The sequence below is a fragment of the Bos indicus genome, chromosome 12 (genome assembly GCF_029378745.1).
Source record: "Bos indicus isolate NIAB-ARS_2022 breed Sahiwal x Tharparkar chromosome 12, NIAB-ARS_B.indTharparkar_mat_pri_1.0, whole genome shotgun sequence".
Classification (NCBI taxonomy): domain Eukaryota; kingdom Metazoa; phylum Chordata; class Mammalia; order Artiodactyla; family Bovidae; genus Bos; species Bos indicus.
In genome coordinates, this window is record NC_091771.1 from 75,420,976 (window position 1) to 75,448,244 (window position 27,269).

At 42.2% G+C, this 27,269-nt stretch overlaps 1 protein-coding gene and 1 long non-coding RNA gene across 3 annotated transcripts in view; one reads left to right on the forward strand and one right to left on the reverse strand.

Annotated features, from left to right (window-relative positions):
* Positions 1-27,269, forward strand: part of LOC109567083 (ATP-binding cassette sub-family C member 4-like) — a 206,945-nt gene that overhangs the window by 67,217 nt on the left and 112,459 nt on the right. For both annotated transcript variants that reach the window (XM_070800398.1, XM_070800397.1), the window contains 7 exons: positions 4,337-4,433; positions 10,982-11,179; positions 12,496-12,636; positions 13,649-13,686; positions 14,355-14,449; positions 19,118-19,264; positions 24,128-24,207. In XM_070800398.1, coding sequence (XP_070656499.1) covers positions 4,337-4,433; positions 10,982-11,179; positions 12,496-12,636; positions 13,649-13,686; positions 14,355-14,449; positions 19,118-19,264; positions 24,128-24,207 — 796 coding nt within the window. The remainder of the gene's footprint in view (positions 1-4,336; positions 4,434-10,981; positions 11,180-12,495; positions 12,637-13,648; positions 13,687-14,354; positions 14,450-19,117; positions 19,265-24,127; positions 24,208-27,269) is intronic.
* Positions 21,280-27,040, reverse strand: LOC139186235 (uncharacterized). The gene is made up of 3 exons (XR_011569796.1): positions 26,898-27,040; positions 21,958-22,105; positions 21,280-21,517 (listed from the first exon to the last, which is right to left on the reverse strand). It is a non-coding gene; the product is annotated as an uncharacterized lncRNA (long non-coding RNA).

Here is a 27,269-nt window from a genome sequence, read left to right on the forward strand (position 1 = left end):
AAAATCCTCTCAAATATTTGGGTGTACCACTTTGGATATATACTTGATAGAAGCAAGCTTAAGACTGTTGTTCGTAATCAGAACCACACACTCTATCGGGAAATTTAAAGCAGAGAGTGTGAAAGCAATTTAGGAAACCACTCAGCAGCAACTGGAGAGTGTTCTCAAGTTAGAGAATCAGATGGAACAATATGCTGTGAGATATGGTGGTTGTGTGGAAACTTGGTCATGGGGAGGGTTTTGTATTAAAAGTGAATGAATTACACTTCTACTTGCTGTTAACAGTTTCCTTCAGTCATGAATTTATACCCAAGGTCATTGAGGTTCATGACTTTTACAACTTTATGCTGTGAACATGGTGGATTCTAGCACCTACAGAAGGTGAGGGGCCTTATATGAACTGATGCAGTCTCACCTGTGTCCAGCCATGGATCCCATCCTTGTTCAGCCCCATATCACCAGACCCCTGCCTCCTGCATCATCAGCTCTTGGGGTCTGTCCTAATCAGACTCCCACACTGCTGTCTACACAGCTCACCACATGTTCCAGCCCTTTATGGACACTGCCCACCCCCCACCTCCCACCCCCCACCCCGCCCCATTAAGGAAGCAGCTCCAGGTCCTCAAACAGGCTTGCTTCTTCTGCCCCCATCAGCTTTTCCAGCTCGTCCCCACACCCACTCGGTATCCAGCTGTGCTGGCTCTGTGGGGCTCCTTTCTCACCCCCGTCTGTCTGTACACACTGGTCCCTCTGTTCAGAGCCAGGGAGCAGTGCACAGGACACAGAAGGAAGGTGGAAGAAGGGACCTGCCATTCCCTCCTTCTCCTCCAGGGGCCGCCCTGCCCTTCGTCTTCCCACAGCCCTCAGTGGGTGCACTTGACGATTTATGAGTCCCCCTGCCACCTATAAACTATGAATGCAGGAAGGTGCCTTAGCCCAGCATCTTCTGTCCCAGGAACCCTGCACCTGCTGTGCCTTCTTCCAGAATGTTTCTCTAGATAGTCACAGGGCTCCCGTGTCTCCACATCTAAGACAGCAACTCCCCTTGTTTTTCCTTCAGAGCACAGGTCACAGCCCAATAGCACATTTTCTATACTTGTTCAGGGTGTCCTCTACATGGTGCAGAGTATTCTCTTCTATCTTGACCTGTGGGTGGGTCCTCAGCACTTAGGACAGTGCCTGGCTCCTCAACAAACCTCTGCTGATTGAATGAATGGAGGTGGGGACTCTCTCTGTCTTATTTGTATCACCTTCACCACGGGATGTGTCCCCTCTTAATACAGCCCTTATATAGGATTATATGTGGGATCATAGAATTAACACAGCCTTTATATAGGAATAACTGTTATTCAACTGGTTGCTGACTCAATCATTTCTATTGCATGACTTGGAAATCTTTACAAACTTGGAAAAGAGTGTATTGTTCTAGTGACTTGGATGAAAGCATTATTTAGGAAAAGTTCCAAGCCATCAACTGATCACTTCATTGTAATTATTTGTATTACCTTATCTGTGATGGAATGTTAGGAAGAAAACATCTTAAAACTTTTGGGTTGATTCATTTTGGACGTAACACCCCATCATATTTGATTAACATCCACCTTTAGGGACTATTGGCAGGCAATTATGAATTAAGGAGAAAAAATTCTGTTTGAAAACTTTAGTTCTAAGTTGAAAAGGTGTTAATCAAGAAACAGGTACAAACACTGAGCTGACGGATGTCAAAAGGTGAGAATGAATCCTTTTGGACTTAACAAAACAATGGTGTATGTTTCTACATCCAGGGGTCTTGCTTTTGATCACAGACCCAGTGTCCAGAGTGTCCCCTTAGGACTTTTCTATCCTGAGTCCAAAGCACATGACTGCTTGTGGTTATGGAGGAGTGAAGAAGGGGCCTGACCTTTACTGAGTGGATTGGTGGTTTGATTTGTCAGAATGTGTGGATGAGTTGTCATTGACCTTGTTTGAGATGAAGAAATTGAGGTTGGGTTGCTCATCTGACGTCAGTTCTGTGAGAGGAGCTGAGATGCAGTCTGCTGGCTCCAGACTCTCCATCTGACTCACTCACAGGCTGAGCTGTGGCCCAGGTTCCTGAGATTTGCTCTGTGAGGGGCTGGGGCACCCAGAGTACCTGCCTGGAGCCCTGCCTGTGGTCACCAGGGCCCCAGACTCAGCCATTTGCTTCCCTGGAGGGGTTGTGAACCCTGTGGGATGAGACTACAGCTGAGTCCCTAGAGGTCTACGTTTGAAATGTAGGAGTAGTTTTTTTTAACTGTGAAAAAAATTTAAGGTTGAAGACTGAGGGTGTCTTGACTAAGAGAACTGATGTGTCCTCTGAGCCACTGGATGATTTCCACTGTGATTTGGGCCATTTGGATTCTGTTCTTTTACTTTTATGTTTGGAAGGTGTTCAGTCCTAATGAAAGAAGACTTGCTTCCTAGATGGAACTGGGATTGTTGTAGAGAGTGACAGAGGCCATGCTGACATTTATTTTATATCTAACATTCTTTGGGAAGAAGTGTCTAACAAATGCACTCTGGCAAAGATTACCAAGAATTGATTAATTTTTTGTTGTGAATATTTACATCATTTGTCGGGGTCCAGCCTCGGCTGATCCAGGGAGTTCGAAGCGGGGACGGCATTGGCGAGGATCAGAATACAAAAACTTCAATTAGATATTAATTAAAGATGTAAAGAGTAATAGAATGAGGATAGCTCAGTAGGAAAATTCAGTGGAGAAAAGAGGCTGAGTAGCTTGGTTTACACGGGAGACCAATAAAACTTCACGACAAGAAGCTTGCACCACTTACGTAAGCTGCAGGCATCCTTCTATTCTCCCGAAGGAGAGGAGACACTGAGGCCTCCCCAGTCGGATCTTAGAAGCCCAGGCATAATTAGTAAGCATGGTGGGTTCCGCGCTCCAGATGGAGACTCAGCCAGAGTGAGAGAGAGAGCGACATGGGGAGACCAGTATTTCGAGAAACTGATCCCAATTGTTTATTTTCCATGGTCTACTTTTATACACTGAGATGTTATTCAAAAGTCACGCGGGGTCAGCAGTCCTGACTTTTATCAAAGTCAGGTGCTTCATACAAATGTATACAGAGGTCTTAGGGGTGTTACATCATCTTCTGGCCAGGGGGCCTGCTGACAATTTATGACCCTCTCCTTGTGACAGCGGTCAGTCAACCAGGACACTTATTTCTCCAGGGGTGATTATTCTTAAAACAGACTCCACCCAAATAAAGTTACATTCCTATAGGGTGAGGGTGTAGTGGGTTTTAGTTAAGGAAAGAATTTACTTAGCCTAAGGTCTAACGTGATTAATATCAAAGGTTAATACTTATTTCTTCTGTATATTCATTAATGTGTGTAAGGGCAGGGGGTATGGAGACTTAGCAACAAACATTGGCTCAACAAATGAAAAACCCTTCACCAATACAATTTCTAATCAGCCCATTATACTTATACTAATAGTTTTCTAACTTTTCTAAGGAACCTGTTTTTAGAAGGTTTAAAGCATCTCGTGCCTCTCACGGTTGGGAGGCTGTGAGCAATCACATGTGGCTGGACAAGCCTGTCAGGCAGGCTAGAGAACCTTCAGAGGAGTTTGTAGGTTAAAACACTCTTGTCACACCCAGGAGTTTTTATTAACTGGAACTCTAGGTTAACTCCTTCTCTGAAAGAGGTGGTGGGGGACAGCCCCCTGTAAAGTCAGAGGTGTAGGTGGGAGCACAAAATGATAAAGCAGGCAGGCTCTGGTTATGGGGGTAGATGCTCGAGGATTTCCAGGGGGACTCCTGAGGCTCGATCCGACCTTTGCGTATGTCGAGCCTCCTTCCTCATGACCTTTGCCACGGGTGGAGTGCCTCACGCTGGCCCCCAATAATCATTAATTATAAATAATCATCTAGAAAGCTAAGAATGTACACATTTTTAAATGACATGGCTCCCTCTTCTCCTATTCCCAAATAGTGATAAAATAGTGTTTTAGTTTAGTCAAGTTTTGAAATCTCAGTATTACTCAGTTGTTTTCCTTTATGAAACATGTAAATAATTGTTAAGCTGAGTTTTAGAGGAAAAGACTTAGCTGTTAGTGCCACCTTCACTGGACTGATTTTAAGAATTTTTTGTAGCAGTAGATTCAAATTTGCTGCTGATAAATTTAAGAACCTAGTTGGATTAATTGACTATGTTTATTTATTATTGATTTGGCATTTAAACTAAAGATCTTTGGTTGCTATGTGGTCTTTGTCTCACTGTTTTTAAAATATGTTTTCAGTTTAAGGCACTCCATTAATGTGCTTTTGATTTCTGTACCTTTTACATTTATAGGTGTGTTCGTCAGGCCTTGAAGGAGAAGATCACAATTTTAGTCACTCATCAGTTGCAATACCTAAAAGATGCAAGTCAGATTCTGATATTGAAAGATGTAAGTAATTTCTAGAAGTCTGTGGAATTGCTAGCCCTCAGATGTGTTGGGAGAAGGCAATGGCAACCCACTCCAGTACTCTTGCCTGGAAAATCCCATGAACGGAGGAGCCTAGTAGGCTGCAGTCTGTGGGGTCACAAAGAGTCAGACACGACTGAGCGACTTCACTTTCACTTTTCACTTTCATGCATTGGAGAAGGAAATGGAAACCCACTCCAGTGTTCTTGCCTGGAAAATCCCAGGGATGGAGCCTGTTTGGGCTGCCATCTATGGGGTCGCACAGAGTCGGACACAACTGAAATAACTTAGCAGCATCAGCAGAAGCAGTAACAGCAGTGTTGAAGGACAGACCTCCTTTCTGGTCACTTTCCTTGGATTCATGGTAAACACCCTCTTCTCCCTCAGTTTTTCACCCTCTTCTCAGAGCTGGTGTTCACACCTTGGAGGATGAATCTAAAGCTCTGTAGAAGTGTCACTATTACACTCTAAGCCATATAAACCCTAAAGTGTGTAAGAGTGCAACCACAGGATTATTGAATCATCCCTGCTCTAATGAAGTTTGTTAAGGATAATGATGCAGTTTTATTTAGAACTTTTTATTTTCCTCTTCCGTGACTTAAGTCAAAGTGTATTACTTACAAATTAGAGATTCTAAGATCTGATGGTATCCAAGAGATTCTCATACATAGTTTGCCTAAAGAGCATCTTCCATTAACTCCAGAAGTGAGGTTGGGTAGCTGAGCACCTGGATCAGAGATGCCCTCTCTGCTGGTGTCTCCAGTTGCTAGTCTCCCTGCCCAGGTCTCTTGTGTGTGCAGCAGGAGGACAAGGCTCTGCCTTCACGGGGCTCCTGTTCTTATGGGGACGGATGTGCCAAAGAGGGAGTGAGAGTGACATCCTAGCCTCTCTAAAACGCTGGTGCCTAATGGGGTCTGAGTGACATGAAGGTAGGGGTCACACAGTCATCTAGGGGAGGGGTCTGTGGCAGGGAATCCTGAGGAAGGAGCTGAACTGGCAGGTTGGAGGAACAGCAGGAAGACAAGTGTGTCTGAGGAGAGTGAGCAGGGGATGTGGAGGGAGCTGGTCTCTGAGCAGTGGCCAGGGGACGGGAACTGGCATGGAAGTCTTGGATGACCCAGAGCAGAGGAGCAATGTGGTCTGATATCAAATTTGAGAGATTTCTCTGATGGTCACTGGAGGGGTGACAGGAGAAGCAATTCCAGGTCTTAGTAAAGCTAAGAAGACAGAAATGTGGACTCAGGCTAGAGTATCAGCTTCTAGAGCTGCTGTAACCAAGTACTGCCAACTGGGTGACTTAAAACAGCAGAAGTTTATCGTCTCCCTGCTCTGGAGGCTACGGGTCCCAAATCCAGGTGCTGGCAGGGCTGTGTTCTCCCTGAAGGCTCCAGGGGAGAATCCTTCCTTCCAGCCTCTGGTGTTTGCCAGCCTTCCTTGTGTTCCTTGGCTTCCAACTGCAGCACTATGTTCTCTGCCTCTGATACCACTTGGCCATTGTCCCTGTGTCTGGGCCTCTTCTCATAAGATCATCAGTCATATTGGATTTAGGGTCACCCTGCACCAGTGCGACCTCATCTTAACTTGATTACATCTGGAAAGACCCTGTTTCCAAATAAGGTTATGTTCACAGATGTCACGTTTGAACTTATCTTTTTGAGGAGGCAGCACCATCCGACCCACAGCTCCTAGCATAGTTGGGAGGTGGGGTTTAGTGAGAAGTTTTCAGACTTGGTGGTAGTTTGATGCTTCACTTTTTGGCTCATTTACATCTGGTCCTCAGCATCTTTTTCTTTAGCACCTGAATGTTCCACAGAACCTTGGTCAGATACTTGACTTATGAAATAAATCTCTGCTCCAAGAAAGATTATTAAAATACAGAACCTCTGTCTCTCTGGAAGCAGTTCCATGTGTCTCCTCTAGGAATGTGACTCCTCTCCACTCCTGTAGGAATGGGGAGAGGAGCTAAGATTTTTCAAGCTTGAGAGCAGTTGACTTCATGTACAAAAGGGGCACTTCTAGTGTGTAAATCCCAGTGTTGACGGTGTTATGAGCACAGGATTCGTGGGCAGGAGAATAACCTACTTACCAGTCCCTAGATGTTTTCAGTTCAGTTCAGTCGCTCAGTTGTGTCTGACTCTTTGGGACCCCATGAATTGCAGCACGCCAGGCCTCCCTGTCCATCACCAACTCCCAGAGTTCACTGAGACTCACGTCCATCGAGTCAGTGATGCCATCCAGCAATCTCATCCTCTGTCGTCCCCTTCTCCTCTTGCCCCCAATCCCTCCCAGCATCAGAGTCTTTTCCAATGAGTCAACTCTTCGCATGAGGTGGCCAAAGTACTGGAGTTTCAGCTTTAGCATCATTCCTTCCAAAGAAATCCCAGGGTTAATCTCCTTCAGAATGGACTGGTTGGATCTCCTTGCAGTCCAAGGGACTCTCAAGAGTCTTCTCCAACACCACAGTTAAAAAGCATCAATTCTTCGGTGCTCAGCTTTCTTTATAGTCCAACTCTCACATCCATACATGACCACTGGAGGAAACCATAGCCTTGACTAGACGGACCTTTGTTGGCAAAGTAATGTCTCTGCTTTTGAATATGCTATCTAGGTTGGTCATAACTTTCCTTCCAAAGAGTAAGCGTCTTTTAATTTCATGGCTGCAGTCACCATCTGTAGTGATTTTGGAGCCCAGAAAAATAAAGCCTGACACTGTTTCCACTGTTTCCCCATCTATTTCCCATGAAGTGATGGGACCGGATGCCATAATCTTTGTTTTCTGAATGCTGAGCTTTAAGTCAACTTTTTCACTCTCCACTTTCACTTTCATCAAGAGGCTTTTGAGTTCCTCTTCACTTTCTGCCATAAGGGTGGTGTCATCTGCATATCTGAGGTTATTGATATTTCTCCTAGCAATCTTGATTCCAGCTCATGCTTCTTCCAGTCCAGCGTTTCTCATGATGTACTCTGTATATAAGTTAAATAAGCAGGGGGACAATATACAGCCTTGACGTACTCCTTTTCCTATATGGAACCAGTCTGTTGTTCCATGTCCAGTTCTAACTGTTGCTTCCTGACCTGCATAACAGGTTTCTCAAGAGGCAGGTCAGGTGGTCTGGTATTCCCATCTCTTTCAGAATTTTCCACAGTTTGTTGTGATCCACACAGTCAAAGGCTTTGGCATAGTCAATAAAGCAGAAATCGATGTTTTTCTGGAACTCTCTTGCTTTTTCCATGATCCAGCAGATGTTGGCAGTTTGATCTCTGGTTCCTCTGCCTTTTCTAAAATCAGCTTGAACATGAGGAAATTCACAGTTCACATATTGCTGAAGCTTGGCTTGGAGAATTTTGAGCATTACTTTACTAGCATGTGAGATGAGTGCAATTGTGTGGTAGTTGGAGCATTCTTTGGCATTGCATTTCTTTGGGATTGGAATGAAAACTGACCTTTTCCAGTCCTGTGGCCATTGCTGAATTTTCCAAATTTGCTGGCATATTGAGTGTAGCACTTTCACAGCATCATCTTGCAGGATTTGAAATAGCTCAACTGGAATTCCATCACCTCCACTAGCTTTGTTCGTAGTGATCTTTATAAGGCCCACTGGACTTCACATTCCAGGATGTCTGGCTCTAGGTCGATGATCACATCATTGTAATTATCTGGGTCGTGAAGATCTTTTTTGTATAGTTCTGTGTATTCTTGCCACCTCTTCTTAATATCTTCTGTTATGTCTATACCGTTTCTGTCCTTTATCAAGCCCATCTTTGTATGAAATGTTCCCTTGGTATATCTAATTTTCTTGAAGAGATCTCTAGTCTTTCCCATTCTGTTGTTTTCCTCTATTTCTTTTTATTGTTCGCTGAGGAAGGCTTTCTTATCTCTTCTTGCTATTCTTTGGAACTCTGCATTCAGATGCTTATATCTTTCCTTTTCTCCTTTGCTTTTCACTTCTCTTCTTTTCACAGCTATTTGTAAGGCCTCCCCAGACAGCCATTTTGCTTTTTTGCGTTTCTTTTCAACGGGGATGGTCTTGATTCCTGTCTACTGTACAATGTCACGAACCTCATTCCATAGTTCATCAGGCACTCTATCTATCAGATCTAGGCCCTTAAATCTATTTCTCACTTCCACTGTATAATCATAAGGGATTTGATTTAGGTCATACCTGAATGGTCTAGTGGTTTTCCCTACTTTCTTCAATTTAGGTCTGAATTTGGTAATAAGGAGTTCATGATCTGAGCCACAGTCAGCTCCCAGTCTTGTTTTTGTTGACTTTATAGAGCTTCTCCATCTTTGGGTGCAATGAACATAATAAATCTGATTTTGGTGTTGACCATCTGATGATGTCCATGTGTAGAGTCTTCTCTTGTGTTGTTGGAAGAGGGCGTTTGCTATGACCAGTGCATTTTCTTGGCAAAACTCAGTTAGTCTTTGCCCTGCTTCATTCAGTATTCCAAGGCCAAATTTACCTGTTACACCAGGTATTTCTTGACTTCCTACTTTTGCATTCCAATTCCCTATAATGAAAAGGACATCTTTTTTGGGTGTTAGTTCTAAAAGGTCTTGTAGGTCTTCATAGAACTGTTAAACTTCAGCTTCTTCAGCATTATTGGTTGAGGCATAGGCTTGGATTACTGTTATATTGAATGGTTTGCCTTGGAAACGAATGTTTTAGATGTTTTAGAGTCCCCTATCGCTTCCTTTGAGGGCACTGCCCCCAGTTTTAATACTTACAAAATAACTGTTTGTCCACTGGTGGGCACTCTTGGATGAGTTGGAGTCCATCCTCATTGTTGGGTCTCTCTCTTGTAGCAGAGGGGAGATGGCTACCCCCTTGTCCCCTCAGAATTGTCAGCACTTGGCTGCTGAGTGAAATTTCTGTCTTTATACTTCTAGTCATTTCATTGTGTATATTAGAGATATGAAGTTGTGAGTGGTGATTTTATTAAAGAGGTATGTGAATTTTTCCTGCCAAGTGGAACAAGACACAATATATCCTGCATAATTTTCTAGTTCTGCAGTATCAGATGGTACCCAGATGCTTCACTGGGTTTCTCCCAGTCGCTCACCTCAAGACATAGGGTGAGAGGGGTCCTAGCTAGGGTCCTGGGCCATCTTCTTCCACCTGACCTGCATTAACCAGAGCTGCTCTCATTTGATGAGTTTTGCATCCTGAGAATTTTTTCCCTAAAGTTTTATTTGCCACTCAATGATCACCTGAATCTTATTTCAGGGTCAGAAATAGTGAAACATCTGCACATTATTTTGACTTTATAAGGGAGGGAAACTGCAATGATGTGTCACATGTGTTCAAAGAACATGATTAGATTGGCTGTAGTTTAAGCAGCTGCCTGATTGGGGAAGCCTGGTTGGTTGCTTGTGGTCGGTTGGTGTGAAGTTTTCTCTTGCATCTGTGTGCACTGATTGTGGCTTAGGTTTTGGTTTGCAGGCGCAGACTGTCAAGGCATTAGAGCCATCCCAACCTCATGGCCTCTTTGTTTAATTATTTTAACAGATGGAATATTGAATTTTCATTTGGGAACTTTGTTGATCCTTGTGTCTCTCTAATGCACTCTAAGTCCTCCAGACAGTTGTAAGGACCATGAATATGCAGCTTATGGGTTCCCTGTTCAAGGCTGGTTCCTACATGTCCTGTCCCAGCCGGGGCACATGATACTGTGATAGTGAAGGTGGTCAGTGAAATTTAATGAGCGACTGTTACGTATGCAGATGTGCTTGTGCCCACCTCTGTGTCAGTAATTTTCTTTTCTGGAATACTCTCCCCAGGGTTTTAATTTTTTTAAAATTTTGCTTGTCACGTGAGGTTTCTCTGAGTTCTCTTGTCTCTAGAGATTGTGCTGATCCTCCCAGCAACTTCTGTACTTCTTGCTTCCCTAAGTGTCCATGGTAGTTATGTGAACAGCCTCCATTTTTAACCCACAAGCACACATTTCTTTCAAATACCCCAGCACTTAACACAGGGTTTGGCAGAGAACAGAATGCTCAGTTCTGTTTGAGTTGGCTATATTTCTCAACAAGAATTCTAGACCCAGGTATCTTTTATTTTCTTCAAAAATAATAATTTAAGACCAGATAACATTTCATGCAGAGAAGGCAATGGCACCCCACTCCAGTACTCTTGCCTGGAAAATCCCATGGATGGAGGAGCCTGGAAGGCTGCAGTCCATGAGGTCACACATAGTTGGACACGACTGAAGTGACTTAGCAGCAGCAAATTTCTTGATTAGTATTCCGGTTGGTTTAATATTATCGAGGGCTTCCCTGGTGGCTCAGATGGTAAAGAATCTGCCTGCAATGTGGGAGACCCGGCTTCAATCCCTGGGTCAGGAAAATCCTTGGAGAAGGGAATGGCAACCAACTCCAGTATTATTGCCTGGAGAATCCCATGGACAGTGGAGCCTAGCAGGCTACAGTCCATGGTGTTGAAACGAGTCAGACACAACTGAGCAGCTAACAATATTATCAAATGTAAATTAATTCCTCTCAATTTTTTTTTTTTATTTTATTTTAGGACAAAACGGTGGAAAGGGGGACTTACTCTGAGTTCCTGAAATCTGGGGTAGATATTTTTTCCCTTTTTGAGAAGAGAAATAAGCAGCCTGGATCATCTCCAGTTCTAGGAACTCCTACTCTGATCTCCGAGTCTTTGGTTCGGTCTCCATCGTCTCCCAGACCCTCCTTAAAAGATGCAGTTCCAGAAGACCAAGATGTGAGTTTCTATCCTGCAGAATGCCCGAATCTGTCTGCTTTTGGTGGCCTCATGGACCTTCAGTCTGCTCTGCTCATGACATGTTTATTTGTCCCAAAGTAGATCCTAAGGTTCCCAAAGTCTTATTCCATGGAATGGATAGAAGAACATGAAAGGAGCAAGCCTGCTTGGAGTTCCCCTTTGGGTGTAGGTTAGAGAATCTTATGGGGACCAGGAGTGGGTGCACTGCTGTGAATTTTTGGGTGCTTGTGGCTCACACTGAAATAAGAACTCTTCCATTTACCATAGTTACATCCTACTTGCTCTGGTGGCCCCTGGGTCCCCTTATGCATCCAGAGGCTTAATGTGAAGACACCCTTAGATGAGGCCTCCTGTGATCACATTAAATCAGTTTCTTTTCCTATATGTTGGAATGTCTGGCACTGCAGGTGACTGATGGTAGTATTTTGCCCTATTGTCAGAGGTAACATGTGCAAAGGACCTGACACATGGTAGACACTTTGGAGTTAGTTTCCGTCTTCATCTTTCTTACCAGTCAAGACCAACAACCACATCTTATCCACCTTGAATCCCAGTGGCCAGCATAGAGCTGTGGACATCCTAGCCTCCTGTGACTATAATGCATTTTAAGTCCTCCAGACAGAAATGCAGAAATGCCCTAGATCTCCCTTAAAAACATACACAGATATTTCTCAATATCCAAACCCAGGAGCCTGGATAATTCTGTTAAGCATTCAGATTAGTTATTCAGTTTCTAAACTCAGGAATCACTCTCTGAAGTTTAAGAACCAAATAGATTCAGATCAAAAGTCCCCCTGCTATCCAGATTTTCATGACTCTTACCCACTGTATGAACTTAGTTTATTGCATTTGTCTAGTATTTTGATCCCCAAGTACAGTTAAACTTTCCATCATTGAGTGATACAAGTCATCTAGAGAGATACATTAATTCCATATCATTTTACACATTATTTTAGAACAAGCTTCTGCATTTGTCCTTGAATCAGGTAGGCTGTACTTGTGCTGACAGTCATGGTTGACTTTAAGCAAAGTCATCCAGCAGTGCATAACCTTGTGAAAATGATGTTTCCTTATTTCTAATAGATTTCTTGTAGTGGGATAGCTGGGTAAACACCTATGTGTTTTGGCCAGATATTCCCACACCCTTCTCCATGGGAGATGGACCATCTTGTACTCTTACCAGTGTATGAAATGTGTCTGTTTTCTACAGCTTTGCAGTGAGGCCATTGTTGAACTCTTGAAATTTGGAGTTCATCATTTAAAATTTATCTCTCACTGCCATTTTCCCCTTCCAGACTGAGAATATACAAGTTACACTACCTCTAGAGGACTATTTGGAAGGAAAAGTTGGTTTTAAGACCTATAAGAATTACTTCACAGCTGGTGCTGGCTGGCCCCTCATCACCTTCCTTATTCTAGTAAACATTGCAGCTCAGGTACGTAAGGGCATTTATTTTGGTTTGTGCACTCAGATTGATAATTACATACTATTTATACTGTATTTTGGACTTCCCCGGTGGCTCAGATGGTAAAGCGTCTGTCTACAATGCAGGAGACCTGGGTTCGATCCCTGAGTCAGGAATATTCCCTGGAGAAGTAAATGGCAACCCACTCCAGTACTCTTGCCTAGAAAATCCCATGGACGGAGGAGCCTGGTGCAGGCTACTGCCCATGAGGTCGCAGAGAGTCGGACACGACTGAGCAACTTCACTTTCACTATACTGTATTTTATAATTATTTTTAGATGTGTGTATTAAGAGATTTATTTTGAAAAACCAGCTGAGGTTGTGCATTCTAGCTGGGTGAATCTGAAATCAGGAAGGCAGGTCTGCAGGCTAGAAGCTCAGGCAGGCGCTGACCCTGCTGACTTGAGGCAGAATTTCTTCCTCCCCCTGGAAGCCTCAGGTATTGCTCTTCAGGCCTCTGTCTGACTGAACAAGGATGCCACAAAAGTTATTACTCCATCTTTCAGTCTACTTGGATTTGCATTGAAATACATTAGCAAAGAGCTGACTCATTTGAAAAGACCCTGATGTTGGGAAAGATTGAAGGCAGGAGGAGAAGGGGACGACAGAGGATGAGATGGTTAGATGGCATCACCGACTCAGTGGACATGAGTTTGGGCACCCTGTTGGTGATGGACAAGGAGGCCTGGCATGCTGCGGTTCATGGGGTTACAAAGAGTCAGACATGACTGAGTGACTGAACTGACTGACATTACATGTGGGGAGCAGTGACTTCTGGGGAAAAGGGGATCTGTTTTAAAGATATTAAAATGAATCATGCCCTCCCCTGACCTATGGTCATCTGGGGTGTGGGGCTTGGTGCAGACCTGAGCCGGAAGGACCGTCTCTGTGTTCTGGAGCCTTTCTATCCCCCATGCTAGTGAGTGGTGGTTTGAGGGCTCAGTAATGTCAGTGTGTGAATGATTGCTGTTTCCTGTTCCAGGTTGCCTACGTCCTGCAGGACTGGTGGCTTGCACTCTGGTGAGTGATTCCTGGTCTGACCCAAAGTGCTGAGAAATTGGGCCGGGGTGGGGCTTGTTTAACCTCCATTTACGACCATCCAGTAATTTCCTCGAAGAAAAAGTAAGCTTCTTGTGGGTGGAGTGTGATCACCTCGTGGTCTCTCCCCATGTTCCTCTCTTTAGCAGCTTATTCACAGACAACTTGTTTTCTTTTTTTGCTTTTGAACTTTTTGTTTTGTATTGGAGTATAGCCAGTTAACAATTTTGTGATGGTTTCAGGTGAATAGCAAAGATACTCAGCCATACATATGCATGTATCCATTCTACACTGTCCCCTTCCTATCCAGGCTGCCACATAACATTCAGAGAGTTCCATGTGCTATACAATAAGTTCTTGTTGGTTATCTATTTTAAATATAGTGTGTGCATGGCCATCACAAACTCCCTAACTATCCCTTCCCCTCCAGCAACCATAAGTTCATTTTCTAAGTCTCTCTTCACAGACAGTTTTGAGAACTGAAAATCATCATTCAGATTTTTAAAAGGGAGACACACAGAGGGTCTTGTGAGCTGGGAAACACTTTCCAGCATGAAACGTGTTTCTCAAATTGAGGTAATTTTCTTTTAACATTTGTGTAAATTCTATGTTTATGTATAGTGTAATATTTTTTCTTCCCTGTTCCATAGGGCGAATTTACAAATTAACCTGTATTCTGGGGCATTAGTAAAAGAAGATGTAGATGTGATGCTCTTTCTGAACTGGTGCTTAAGAGTTTATTCAGGTAAAGTTGACTCATCTGCTCTATTATATCAGAGTTTAAGGTACTTACAATGAGTCTGTGAGCAACGAGGGCTTCCAGAGTAATTCAGTAATGTCTCAACAGATTAACTGTCTGAGTTGCATTTACTCTGAGAATTGATTAGAATAATTATTTTAAAGACCTACTAGAAGAAAAGGGGTTGAATGAAGACTCTTAATTTACTCTGCACTGGATGTTGGTGGTTAAATCAGGATTGCACATTCAGCAAGTCAGCCACTGGAAATGCGTGGCAATTGTTTATTCTAATAGGTTGTTTTAGCTAACTCTGATATTGTTATATGGATGGGCAAGGGGATTAGAAATGGATCCCCACCCTGTGGTTCAGGTTGTTCCAATTCTGTCCAAATAAGCCTTGGCTTTTATTGATCTTAGATGAAAACCTCTGGCAGCATGGGCCCCAAATAAAAGCATTATTGCCTCCCAGGTATGAATACTTCCCTTCACCACACTGCTAATCCCTAATTACTTGAGAAGCTAAGCAGGGGGAATCCAGTGTCTGGGATTAGATTCCCTCTCTTTCTTACCTTGAGATTAGTATTATGTCCTTCTCAACTGTGTGATTATTTTAACAATTGGCTTTCCATACTAATATTAACATGACTCTCTCTATTCACAAGAATGTTTAGAATATATATAGCATTAAATACTATTTAAAGCATATGTTCACCTAAAATTTTAAATATATTCTTTATCCATTCATCTGTTAATGGACATTTAGATTTCTTCCATGTCCTGGCTATCATAAATAGTGCGGCTATGAACATTGGGTTCATGTCTCTTTTTGAATTATGGATTTCTCAGGGTACCCGCGTAGTAGGATTTCTGGGTCATCAGTTCAGTTCAGTCGCTCAGTCATGTCTGACTCTTTGCGGCCCCTGGACTGCAGCATGCCAGCCCTGTTTGTCCATCATCAACTCTAGAAGTTTACCCAAAATCATGTCCATTGAGTGGGTCATGCCATCCAACCATCTCATCCTCTGTTGTCCCCTTCTCTTCCCTCCTTCAATCTTTCTCAGCATCAGGGTCTTTTCAAATGAGTCAGTTCTTTGCATAAGGTGGCCAAAGTATTGGAGTTTCAGCTTCAATATCAGTCCTTCCATGAACACTCAGGAGTGATCTCCTTTAGGATGGACTGGATCTCCTTGCAGTCCAGGAGACTCTCAAGAGTCTTCTCCAACACCACGGTTCAAAAGCATCAATTCTTCAGTGCTCAGCTTTCTTTATAGTCCAACTCTCACATTCACATATGACTAATGGAAAACCATAGCCTTAACTAGATGGACCTTTGTTGACAAAGTAATGTCTCTGCTTTTTAATATGCTGTCTAGGTTGGTCATAACGTTCTTTCCAAGAAGTAAACATCTTTTAATTTCATGGCTGCAGTCACCATCTGCAGTGATTTTGGAGCCCCCCAAAATAAAGTCAGCAACTGTTTCCACTGTTTCCCCATCTGTTTTCCATGAAGTGATGGGTCTGGATGCCATGATCTTAGTTTTCTGAATGTTGAGCTTTAAGCCAACTTTTTCACTCTCCTCTATTACTTTCATCAAGATGCTCTTTAGTTCTTCTTCACTTTCTGCCATAAGGGTGGTGTCATCTGCATATCTGGGGTTTTTGATATGTTCTCCTGGCAATCTTGATTCCAGCTTGTACTTCCTCCAGCCCAGCATTTCTCATGATGTACTCTGCATATAAGTTAAATAAGCAGGGTGACAATATACAGCCTTGATGTACTCTTTTTCATATTTAGAACCAGTCTGTTGTTTCATGTCCAGTTCTAACTGTTGCTTCCTGACCTGCATACAGATTTCTCAAGAAGGCAGGTCAGGCAGTCTGGTATTTCCATCTCTTTCAGAATTTTCCACAGTTTGCTGTGATCCACACAGTCAAAGGCTTTGGCATAGTCAGTACAGCAGAAATAGTTGTTTTTATGGAACTATCTTGCTTTTCTGATGATCCAATGGATGTTGACAATTTGATCTCTGTTTCCTCTGCCTTTTCTAAACCAGCTTGAACACCTGGAAGTTCACAATTCACGTGTTGCTAAAGCCTGGCTTGGAGAAATTCGAGCATTACTTTACTAGTGTGTGAGATGAGTGAAATTGTGTTTGGCATTGCTTTCTTTGTGATTGGAATGAAAACTGACCTTTTCCACTCCTGTGGCCACTGCTGAGTTTTCAAAATTTGCTGGCACATCGAGTGCAGCACTTTCATAGCATCATCTTTTAGGATTTGAAATAGCTCTACTGTAATTCCATTTCCTCCACTAGCTATGTTTGTAGTGATGCTTCTGAAGGCCCACTTGACTTCACATTCCAGAATGTCTGGCTCTAGGTGAGTGATCATACCATCATGATCATCTGGGTCGTGAAGATCTTTTTTGTACAGTTCTTCTGTGTATTCTTGCCACCTCTTCTTAATATCTTCTGCTTCTGTTAGGTCACTACTGTTTCTGTCCTTTATTGAGCCCATCTTTGCATGAAATGTTCCCTTGGTATCTCTAATTTTTGAAGAGATCTCTAGTCTTTCCCATTTTATTGTTTTCCTCTATTTCTTTGATCACTGAGGAAGGCTTTTTATCTCTCCTTGCTATTCTTTGGAACTCTGCATTCAAATGGGTATTTCTCCTTTTTTTCGCTTCTCTTCTTCACACAGCTGTTTGTAAGGCCTCTTCAGACAGCCGTTTTGCTTTTTTGCATTTATTTTTCTTGGGAATGGTCTTGATCCCTGTCTTCTGTACAATGTCACAAACCTCCATCCATAGTTCATCAGGCCCTCTGTCTATCAAATCTAGTCCCTTAAATCTATTTCCCACTTCCACTGTATATTCGTAAGGGATTTGATTTAGGTCATACCTGAATGGTCTAGTGGTTTTCCCTACTTTCTTCAATTTAAGTCTGAATTTGGCAATAAGGAGTTCATGATCTGAGCCATAGTTAGCTCCCCAGTCTTGTTTTTGCTGACTGTATAGAGATTCTCCATCTTTGGCTGCAAAGAATATAATCAATCTGATTTCGGGTTGACCATCTGGTGATGTCCATGTATCGAGTCTTTTCTTGTGTTGTTGGAAGAGGGTGTTTGCTATGATCACTGTATTCTCTTAGGAAAACTCTATGAGCCCTTTCCCTGCTTTATTCTGTACTCCAAGGCCAAATTTGCCTATTACTCCAGGTGTTTCTTGACTCCCTACTTTTGCATTCCAGTCCCCTATAATGAAAAGGACATCTTTTTTGGGTGTTAGTTCCAAAAGGTCTTTAGGTCTTCATAGAACCATTCAACTTCAGCTTCTTCAGCATTACTGGTTGGGGCATAGACTTGGATTACCATGATATTGAATGGTTTGCCTTGGAAATGAACAGAGATCTTTCTGTCGTTGCTGAGGTTGCATCTAAGTACTGCATTTTGGACTCTTTTGTTGACTCTAATGGCTACTCCATTTCTTCTAAGGGATTCCTGCCCACAGTAGTTGATATGATGGTCATCTGAGTTAAATTCACCCATTCCAGTCCATTATAGTTTGCTTATTCCTAAAACGTCGATGTTCACTCTTTCCATTCATTCTCCAGGGGATCTTGCCAACCTAAGGACTGAACCCAGGTCTCCCGCATTGCAGGCTGATGCTTTATTCTGAACTGAGCCCCCAAGCACTTAGTGAGAGATTAGGTACTTGTTTAGATTTACTATCTCATGTCAAAATATAATCTGTGGTTTCTTGCAATTCAGTTATTTAAGAGATTGTCCACTTGCAACTTAACATTGTCTTTTCAAGCTTTTTAAAGCTACTTGGGCATGGAAGTAGCTACATGGTTCAGGATTGGGAACATGTGTACACCCATGGCAGATGCATGTTGATGTATGGCAAAACTAATACAATATTGTAAAGTAAAAAAAAAAATAATAATAATAATAATAAATAAAAATAAAATAAATATTTTGCTTTCCAATGTTTAGTTAGTTTCTACTGTACATCAGAGTGAGCCAATTATATATAAATATCCTCTCTTTTTTGGATTTCTTTCCTATCTAGGTCACCAGAAAGCTTTGAGTAGAGCTCCTTGTGCTATACACTAGGTTCTTAAGAAGCTACTTTACATGGAAATAAATTTCCTTGTAAATTACAAGGAAGTGGTAAATCATTTCTCTTGTTCCCTGCTAACTCACATGCTGATACCAAAGCATACATCAGTTTTAGCTTATGGAACATATTGTAAATTTTGAGATTTGAAATGCAGAGAAAGGAAGATCAACTACTTTTTATAATTATCTTTCTTGTGAGTTTTTATTAGAACTTGTAATTGACTTAGGAAAGCCTAGACTGAAACTGTAGGTTACACATGATTTTTTTTTTTCCCCTCTGTGTTGTTTCTTTTAGTGAGAGGAAAACAGTGATTTTTATATTTTTCTTTATAAATGTATTTTGTGAAAGCATTAAACTCGTACAGAATCTACTTTATATATATATATATGTTCATATATATGTTTTTATTCTATATTCTGTATATGTAAATCTCTATACAAATTTTATTTATAGAATAAAATACACAGTATCTTTACAAACTGCCTACCATGCTTTAGCATCATTGAGGATAAGGCAGAGATCTTGTGCTGAGTGATGTTTCTTTATTTCAGGGTTAACTGTGTCTACTGTCCTTTTTGGCATCACAAGGTCTCTGTTGATATTCTACATCTTTGTTAATTCTTCACAAACTTTGCACAACAAAATATTGGAGTCCATTTTGAGAGCTCCCGTATCGTTCTTCAATAGCAATCCAATAGGTAAGTCAGACACCAAATTTCTCAGTGAATATGTTTTATTAACACATTTAGTGCCTAATTACATTTTCATATTTGAAAATGGAAGAGATGCTTGGAAGAAAATCACTGTGTGTGTTTATTCATTTTATACAAAAAGTTCACTGATAATTTTTCCTATCAGAGAAAATCTGAATATAGGAGCCTGTAACCTTTTATTCCAATTTATGTGTCTATAAAGATAAATGAATGTTTACTTTGCAGGATGGTTTAGGAGTCCATTTGTTGTGTGGAATATGAAACACCCAGCACAAGGTGCAAATGTGTTGACATGTTTTTGATAGGTGTTGAAACGTTGGCTGTGTTACATAGTGTTAAGCTAACTAGGTAGGACCTTCTTCCAGGAACATCTCTACAGAAGACAGGCTGTGTGTTTCTTTCTTTCATTGCCCATCCATATCTGGGACCACAGAGCTCTGGCATGTGCTCATATTTTGAGTTTTATCTAAATGGTAATGGAAACTTAATTAAAATACAGTATCAGTGAAATGTATACATCCTCTTCAATAAAATCAGGCCTCTAGTTTTACAATGGACCTTTAATTACATTTAAGAGGTTGTGGTACATAGCAGGTGGATCTTCAGTATTAGTAAGAGTGTCCCCAAAGGTTTCCCAGTGGCTGCTTCCTCCATCCTGAGGCCTTTGACCTGTCTTGCTTTGGAAGATAGCCTCCTGACCTGGGTTCCTGCAAAGAGTTAGTGCATCAGCATACATGCCCATTCTGTTCAGTTGGTTAGACTTGTGCTGAGGCCCAGGGTGGCTCTGTTTTTGCAGGTGATGATTGACAGGACCTGTCAAGTCAGGGATGTGACTGAAGGGAGGACAGGAGTAGCCTTGGCCTGGCCATCAATTAGCTGTGTGATCAAGGCCAAAGTAGGTAGATATTACTGGGCAGGCAAATCTCAAGGCAGGATGTTGTCATGGTTATAAGTATGGACTGTAGAACCAACTTCCTGGGTTTAGTCCTGGTGCTAGTTACTAATAGTAATAGCCAGTCATAGTTGTGTTAATACTTATGTGCTAGTTATTTAATTTCTCTGTGTCTTGATTTTCTTACCTGTAAAATGAGAATACTATTCACACACTTAGCAATATCTTGATGTTGTGGGCATTAAGCAGGTTAATGCATTATCACACAGCACATGGTCAGTGCCTAATGAACCTTAGTGAGGATGACCACATAGTGTCTGGGAACTTTCTCAGTGGGAATAACCACTGCCCTTCCTGTTTCACAAGACTGTTGCAAGGATTAAATAAGACTGTTTAGGGCAGCACCTTGTACAGATTTATTCAACACATGTTGTTTAGTGCAGGCACAGTGTGGAGCACAGGATGGCAAACTGCAAAGGCTCACACAATCTCATCTTATTATGAAGCTGGAGTGAGGAAGTGATTGAAAGAGTCTGTGCTATTATGGCTGTGATTTGCTCTACTTTACCTGTTAATGTGAAAACTATAGTAGTAAATTTGGGAGCATAAAGTGAGACTGCATTTCTGTTAAGACAGCCTCTGAGCTTCTGACCACAGTTGACCAGGCTGTTTATGACCTGTAGGCCTCTCCAGATGCTGATTTATTTATTATTCAAGGATTTGGAGCCATGTTTAAGTGTTCAAGGTCACTAACCCTGGAGCAGTGGGCATACCAGTGTGTATCTTTCCTCTCCCTCCTGTATCTATTATCAGAATTTCATTCCTTCAGGAAAATAGAAGCCCAAATAAAGTACTGCAAAGATAGGTCCAAAGGTTTAGGGGCATCAATTATTTACTCTTTTAGTGGTATATTAAATTGAACTCTTCCCTGTCTTTAATCTCAAAAGTAGAATTTGTAATAGATAATTTATGGTCGACTTTGTTTCTGGTATGCGATGTCATGAAGAGAGAACCACATATAGCAGTGTTACTGTTACTGAGTTCAAGCTCACTCTCCTCACCTCACAAAAGGACCAGTAAGACTCACAGAAGAGGTATTGAGGCAAGGAATAGCAACTTTATTTGGAAAGTTGGCAGACTGAGAAGAAGGCAGACTAATGTCTCAAAATAACCATATTTTTGGGGTCTGGGTGCCTTTTTTTTTTTTTTTTTGAAAAAAGAAGGAAAGGAGGTGAGGAAGTAAAGTCAAAAGGCCATTAATCTTACAAAACAGGAGGGTATTTATTAATGTCTTCTTTTCTGCAGACCATCCACAGGTGCTGAGGGTCAGAAAGTCTCCCTGTAAGCTGAAAAAAAAAACCCACTTTAGTTTAACATTCAGGCAGAGGGGCAGGGTTCCCTGACAAAAACAATGAATAGCAAAGGCTAAAGTCAAAGAAATGGATCCAACGTGGAGTCAAAATTGGTTCTTCCCTATAACAGTTCTTTTAATGGGCACCTCTGTTATCTGGGGCCATTATCCTGTGCTTTCTCATCCTGAGTCTCCTCAGGGTGCCACTCTTGCAGGAGTGGCTGCAGGGTCCTGATGGCTGCAGCATCCTTTGTTTACTGATATGGTGGATGGCATTTTTAGTTCACACCAAGTATTTACTAGAAATTAGTTCTTATCATCTAATCCTATAGCCTTCAGTATAGACTGTTGTTGTGGATTCTGAGAAGGGAAATAAAATCAATGATAAGTTACCCTTAGTCATTTAGTGATATTTGTGTTTTCCTGCCTACATACCACTGATCTTCGTAGATGCTTCTTCATAAGTCTGTACTAGTCACACTTGGTACATGTCTGAAAATAATGACTTATCCCAGTAGTAAACTCATAACTTGGAAATGGTTAGAATCCACAGTTTCCCAAAATGTGAGGTGCTGTGAACAATCTGGATGGAAAAAAGTACAGAGGGGTTATAATTATGTTAATTTAAAGAGTATCACTTGGAAACTTAATCTTGATAACTAAAGCAAAATTAGTGTAACAATTAGGATTAACTTAGATATTTTGCAACTGTTTATTTACCAGTTTAGCACTTGGAATGAGTCTTAGATGGGATGGATCTAAAAGGAGGGAGCATTCTAAATCCACCGACCCTTCTTGATACAATGACAGTATTCCCCCATTCTTTTAAAAATCTGGACTCTATTTCAACTGCCCAGACACTGCCATTTGGTGATATTTTTATTTCTCTTTAGGTATCATCCTATTGTCTCTTTCATTTTGCCACTGACACCAGCTTTTTTCATTTGAATTTGTAATATATTTGTTGTTTAATTGCTAAATCATGTCCAACTCTTTTGTGGTCCCATGGACTGTAGCCCGCCAGGCTTCTCTGTCCATGGAATTTTCCAGGCAAGAATACCGGAGTGAATGCCACTTCCTTCTCCAGGGGATCATCCCCACCCAGGGATTGAGCCCGTGTCTCTTGTGTTTCCAGCATTGGCAGGTCGATTTTTTACCACTGAGCAATGATGGGAAGGCCAATATATCAAATATTTAATATATATACTTCTTTTAGATTTATTTATTTATTTTTAGTTGCATTGGGTCCTTGTTGCTGTGCTTGGGTTTTCTCCAGTTATGACAAGCAGGGGCTCCCCTTCATTGCAGAGCTTGGGCTTCTCATGTGGTGGCCTCTCTTCTTGAGGAGCTCAGGCTCTAGGTGCAGGGGCTTCAGTAGTTGTGGCACATAGGCTTAGTTACTCTGTGGCTTGTGGGATCTTCCCGGACCAGGGATCCAACTTGTGTCCCCTGCACTAGGGACACTGTATCACAGGGAAGTTCCTAAATATATACACTTCAAAAATATGTTTTGATTTGTTTATAAATTGTTTCTTTGAAAGCTTCTATCAGGGAAAAAAATGAGTAATATCTTTTTTTTTATTAATTAATTTATTTTACTTTACAATATTGTATTGGTTTTGCCATACATTGACTTGAATCCACCATAAGTGTACATGTGTTCCCTATTCTGAACCCCCCACCCACCTCCCTCTCCATCACATCCCTCTGGATCCTCCCAGTGCACCAGCCTGGAGCACCCTGTATCATGCATCAAACCTAGACTGGCGATTCATTTCACATATGATATTTTACATGTTTCAATGCCATTTTCCCTTATCATCCCACCCTCGCCCTCTCCCACAGAGTCCAAAAGGCTATTCAATACATCTGTGCCTCTTTTGCTGTCTTGCATTCAGGGTTATCATTACCTTCTTTCTAAATTCCATATATTTGCATTCAGTTCAGTTCAGTTAAGTTCAGTCACTCAGTCGTGTCTGACTCTTTGCAAGCCCAAGCATGCCGGGCCTCCCTGTCCATCACCAACCCCGGAGTTCACCCAAACTCATGTCCATCGAGTAGGTGATGCCATCCAGCCATCTCATCCTCTGTCGTCCCCTTCTCCTGCCCCCAGTCCCTCCCAGCATCAGAGTCTTTTCCAATGAGTCAACTCTTCACATGAGGTGGCCAAAGTATTGGAGTTTCAGCTTTAGCATCAGTCCTTCCAATGAAAACCCAGGACTGATCTCCTTTAGGATGGACTGGTTGGATCTCCTTGCAGTGCAAGGGACTCTGAAGAGTCTTCTCCAACACCTCAGTTCAAAAGCATCAATTCTTCAGTGCTCAGCTTTCTTCACAGTCCAACTCTCACATCCATACATGACCAGTGGAAAAACCATAGCCTTGACTAGACGGACCTTTGTTGGCAAAGTAATGTCTCTGCTTTTGAATATGCTATCTAGGTTGGTCATAACTTTCCTTCCAAGGAGTAAGCATCTTTTTAATTTCATGGCTGAAATCACCATCTGCAGTGATTTTGGAGCCCCCAAAAATAAAGTCTGACACTGTTTAGTATACTGTATTGGTGTTTTTCTTAAATGAGTAATATCTTGTCTTATTCTTGTAGGAAGAATTTTAAATCGTTTCTCCAAAGACGTTGGGCATATGGATGACTTGCTGCCTTTGATATTTCAAGATTTCATCCAGGTAATTCACCATTCTTGTCAGAGTTCTCCCAGGAAGTAGCAGAGTGCCTGTTCCTCAAGGCCTTTTCACAGGGACTTAGGGTGGGCCTTTCAGCCTGGTGATGTATTATTACCTTCAGCAAAGGTCGTGTTTTGTAAGAGAAAGGTGCGGCTGTGATTGGGAGGCTGAGTTAACATGAGTGGCTCCACAGTCACGTCAAGGTTGGTCTGAAGCAGCGACAGGTTGGGTAAGTGGTTCTCCCTCTACGTTCCAGGTGTCTGGCTAGGATTCCCTTTACTGTGAGCACGTTTCATAACAGAAACAGTCAACTCTCATGGAAAGATAGACTAGATGAGCTAAATTATGTATCGTATTACCACAGAAGCCAAGTATTTATTGCACCTTTTTTTTTTTTTTTTGATAGGGTCAAATGTGATGGCTTAGAAAAGATTAGTAATAATAAGGTGAAAATAATACTTGATCAAGGACAATAAAGGGCAGTTATTGATACAAAGAGTTTAATCCAGTAATTTAATTAAAGGATCAAAGTTATCTCAGAAAATGTCTTCTTTGTTTTTGCAGGCAGTTTTTCTTTTCACATGTTGAAGTCTCTGTTTTAACATATGTTAAAAAAAAAAAAAAAAAACCTGGCAGAAATACCCACGGGAATGCTTCTATCCGGCCTTTGTTTGTTCTGTGAACTTGAGGTTCTAAGGAATATTGCTGGGTCATCTCAGCTCTTGTTTTCTCATTCAGTATCATTGCTCACCTGGGGTGTTTTCTCTGTTATTCCTGTCTGCTTTTCAGTGATTCAAGCTATGTGACTTTCTAAGTGTTTATTTTGTAAATGAAATGCATTTATCAAAAGCTGCACACAGAAATGGAGAAGGCAATGGCACTCCACTCCAGTACTCTTGCCTGGAAAATCCCATGGATGGAGGAGTCTGGTAGGCTTCAGTCCATGGGGTCGCTAAGAGTCAGACATGACCGGGCAACTTCACTTTCACTTTTCACTTTCATGCATTGGAGAAGGAGATGGCAACCCACTCCAGTGTTCTTGCCTGGAGAATCCCAGGGGTAGGAGAGCCAGGTGGGCTGATGTCTGTGGGGTCGCACAGAGTCGGACACGACTGAAGTGACTTAGCAGCAGCACACAGAAATGCAGCAATGAATATCTGAATGCAAACAGCACAACCTGTGGGCAAAGGCTTCCACTATTTACCAATGAGAAGTAAGCTGAGACTCAGAGGCAGAGGACTTTTACTGCAAAGATATATGTGCTTTTTTTTTTTTTTTTTTAATGGAAACTCATTTTATAAAGGTGTCCTCTTGGCTTTAGCTACATTACTTATCCCCAGAAGCAGTCTTTCAGTAAAGCAGTATCACATCTTGACAGTGATTGTTAATTACTTTAAAAAGACTTTGTGAAAGGTTCTGTTCCTTTGCTACTATAAACTAGGTCAAGGTTGGGTTTCCAAAGCTGGCTGGCTTGCTGTGTGCTTGGCACATGGTTAATTGGCCCTTATAATCAGAATCCATCACATATTTTTTGCATGACCTAAAGAGGGATAGGAACAGATGCTATCTGATTTCAGGATAAACATTCTTAGTCATGTGAGGAGAGAAAATTTCAGTCTCAGTGATTTCTAATGCCAGCTTTTCCACTTGTAGTTCTATTACCTTGAAGCCCAGGTCCTCCAGGTGGAGGCTTCCTAAAGGTCATTGAAAGTTAGAGTCTGGTATTTGAGGGAGAGACCTGGAATGGCACCAGTGTATTCTTCACTGAGAAGGTAGTAGTTAAATCTGTGAAGATGGATAAGATTGCCCAGAGAGAGTGAGGCATGTTTAGGGACCAAGATCAGAACCTTTTGGAAGCCTTGATATTTAGAAAGCTGACAGAGGAGGCAAGCAGAGGAGATACACAGTGAACAGCAAGGAATGAGAGGAGGAGACAGGGTGGAGACCTGATAAAGGACAGGTCTGCTCAATGCAAAGGAGAAGGTGAGCCCACGGAGAGTTATTGTTTGATTTGGAATCAGGAGGTGTCGGTGACCCAAGAAGCAGGTTCCAGATGTGAGGAGGCCAGAGTGCAAAAGGCTGAGAATCCAGGAGATGTGGAGGGACTTGAGGTGAAGACAGGATACTCCTGGAAGGGGTTTGAATGAAGCAGGAGAGAGGCCCATCTGGAATGTAGGGTCTGAGGAGGTGTTGCTGGCTGTTTGGGTTTGTAATTTGAGTTGGGGGTATGTGTGAGGTGGTGGGTTGTATTCTCTCTCCTTCTGTTCAACAAATAGGGATTATAGTTGAGACCCTGAGGTACAAGGGTGAGCGGGCACAAAGCCCTCTTCCAGGACCCCCAGGGGAGGGAAAACAAAGTGAAAGTCACTCATTCATGTCCAACTCTTTGTGACCCCATGAACTATACAGTCCTTGGAATTCTCCAGGCCAGAATACTGGAGTGGGCAGCCTATCCCTTCTCCAGGGGATCTTTCTTACCTAGAAATCAAACTGGGGTCTCCTGCATTGAAGGCAGATTCTTTACCAACTGAGCTACAAGAAAAGCCCAAGAATACTGGAATGGATAGCTTATCCCTTCTCCAGGGGATCTTCCCTACCCAAGAGTCAAACTGGAGTCTCCTGCATTGCAGGCAGATGCTTTACCAACTGAGCTATCAGGGAAACCCAGGGAAAGGAACCACATAGAAACTCACCTTTTGCTGCCTTTGGAATCTGAATTGTGCAAGTACCTTGGAGGAAGTCCTGAAAGGCAAACTGCATGTGGGAGCTGGAGCAGTTAGGGAGTCTGGTCCAGGAAGTGGGTGGAGTTGCTATGAAGTGACCTTTCATCCCAGAAGAAAGGAAAATGCTCCTGTGGGTGGTGGAACAGGAGGTGCTGCCAGAAGCTCAGTTCCTATGTGGGAAGCAGTATTTTCTCTCTGTCACTATTGAGAGTGGGGTCAGGAAGGGGCTTGTTCAGCTTTTTTGAAGGGGCTGTTTCAAAGGATGCAGTTAGTGTCAAGTGGGTTGGAACTCATTCCTGATTATTCTGATCAGCCTTGGTATATTTTATAAACCTTGGAAAA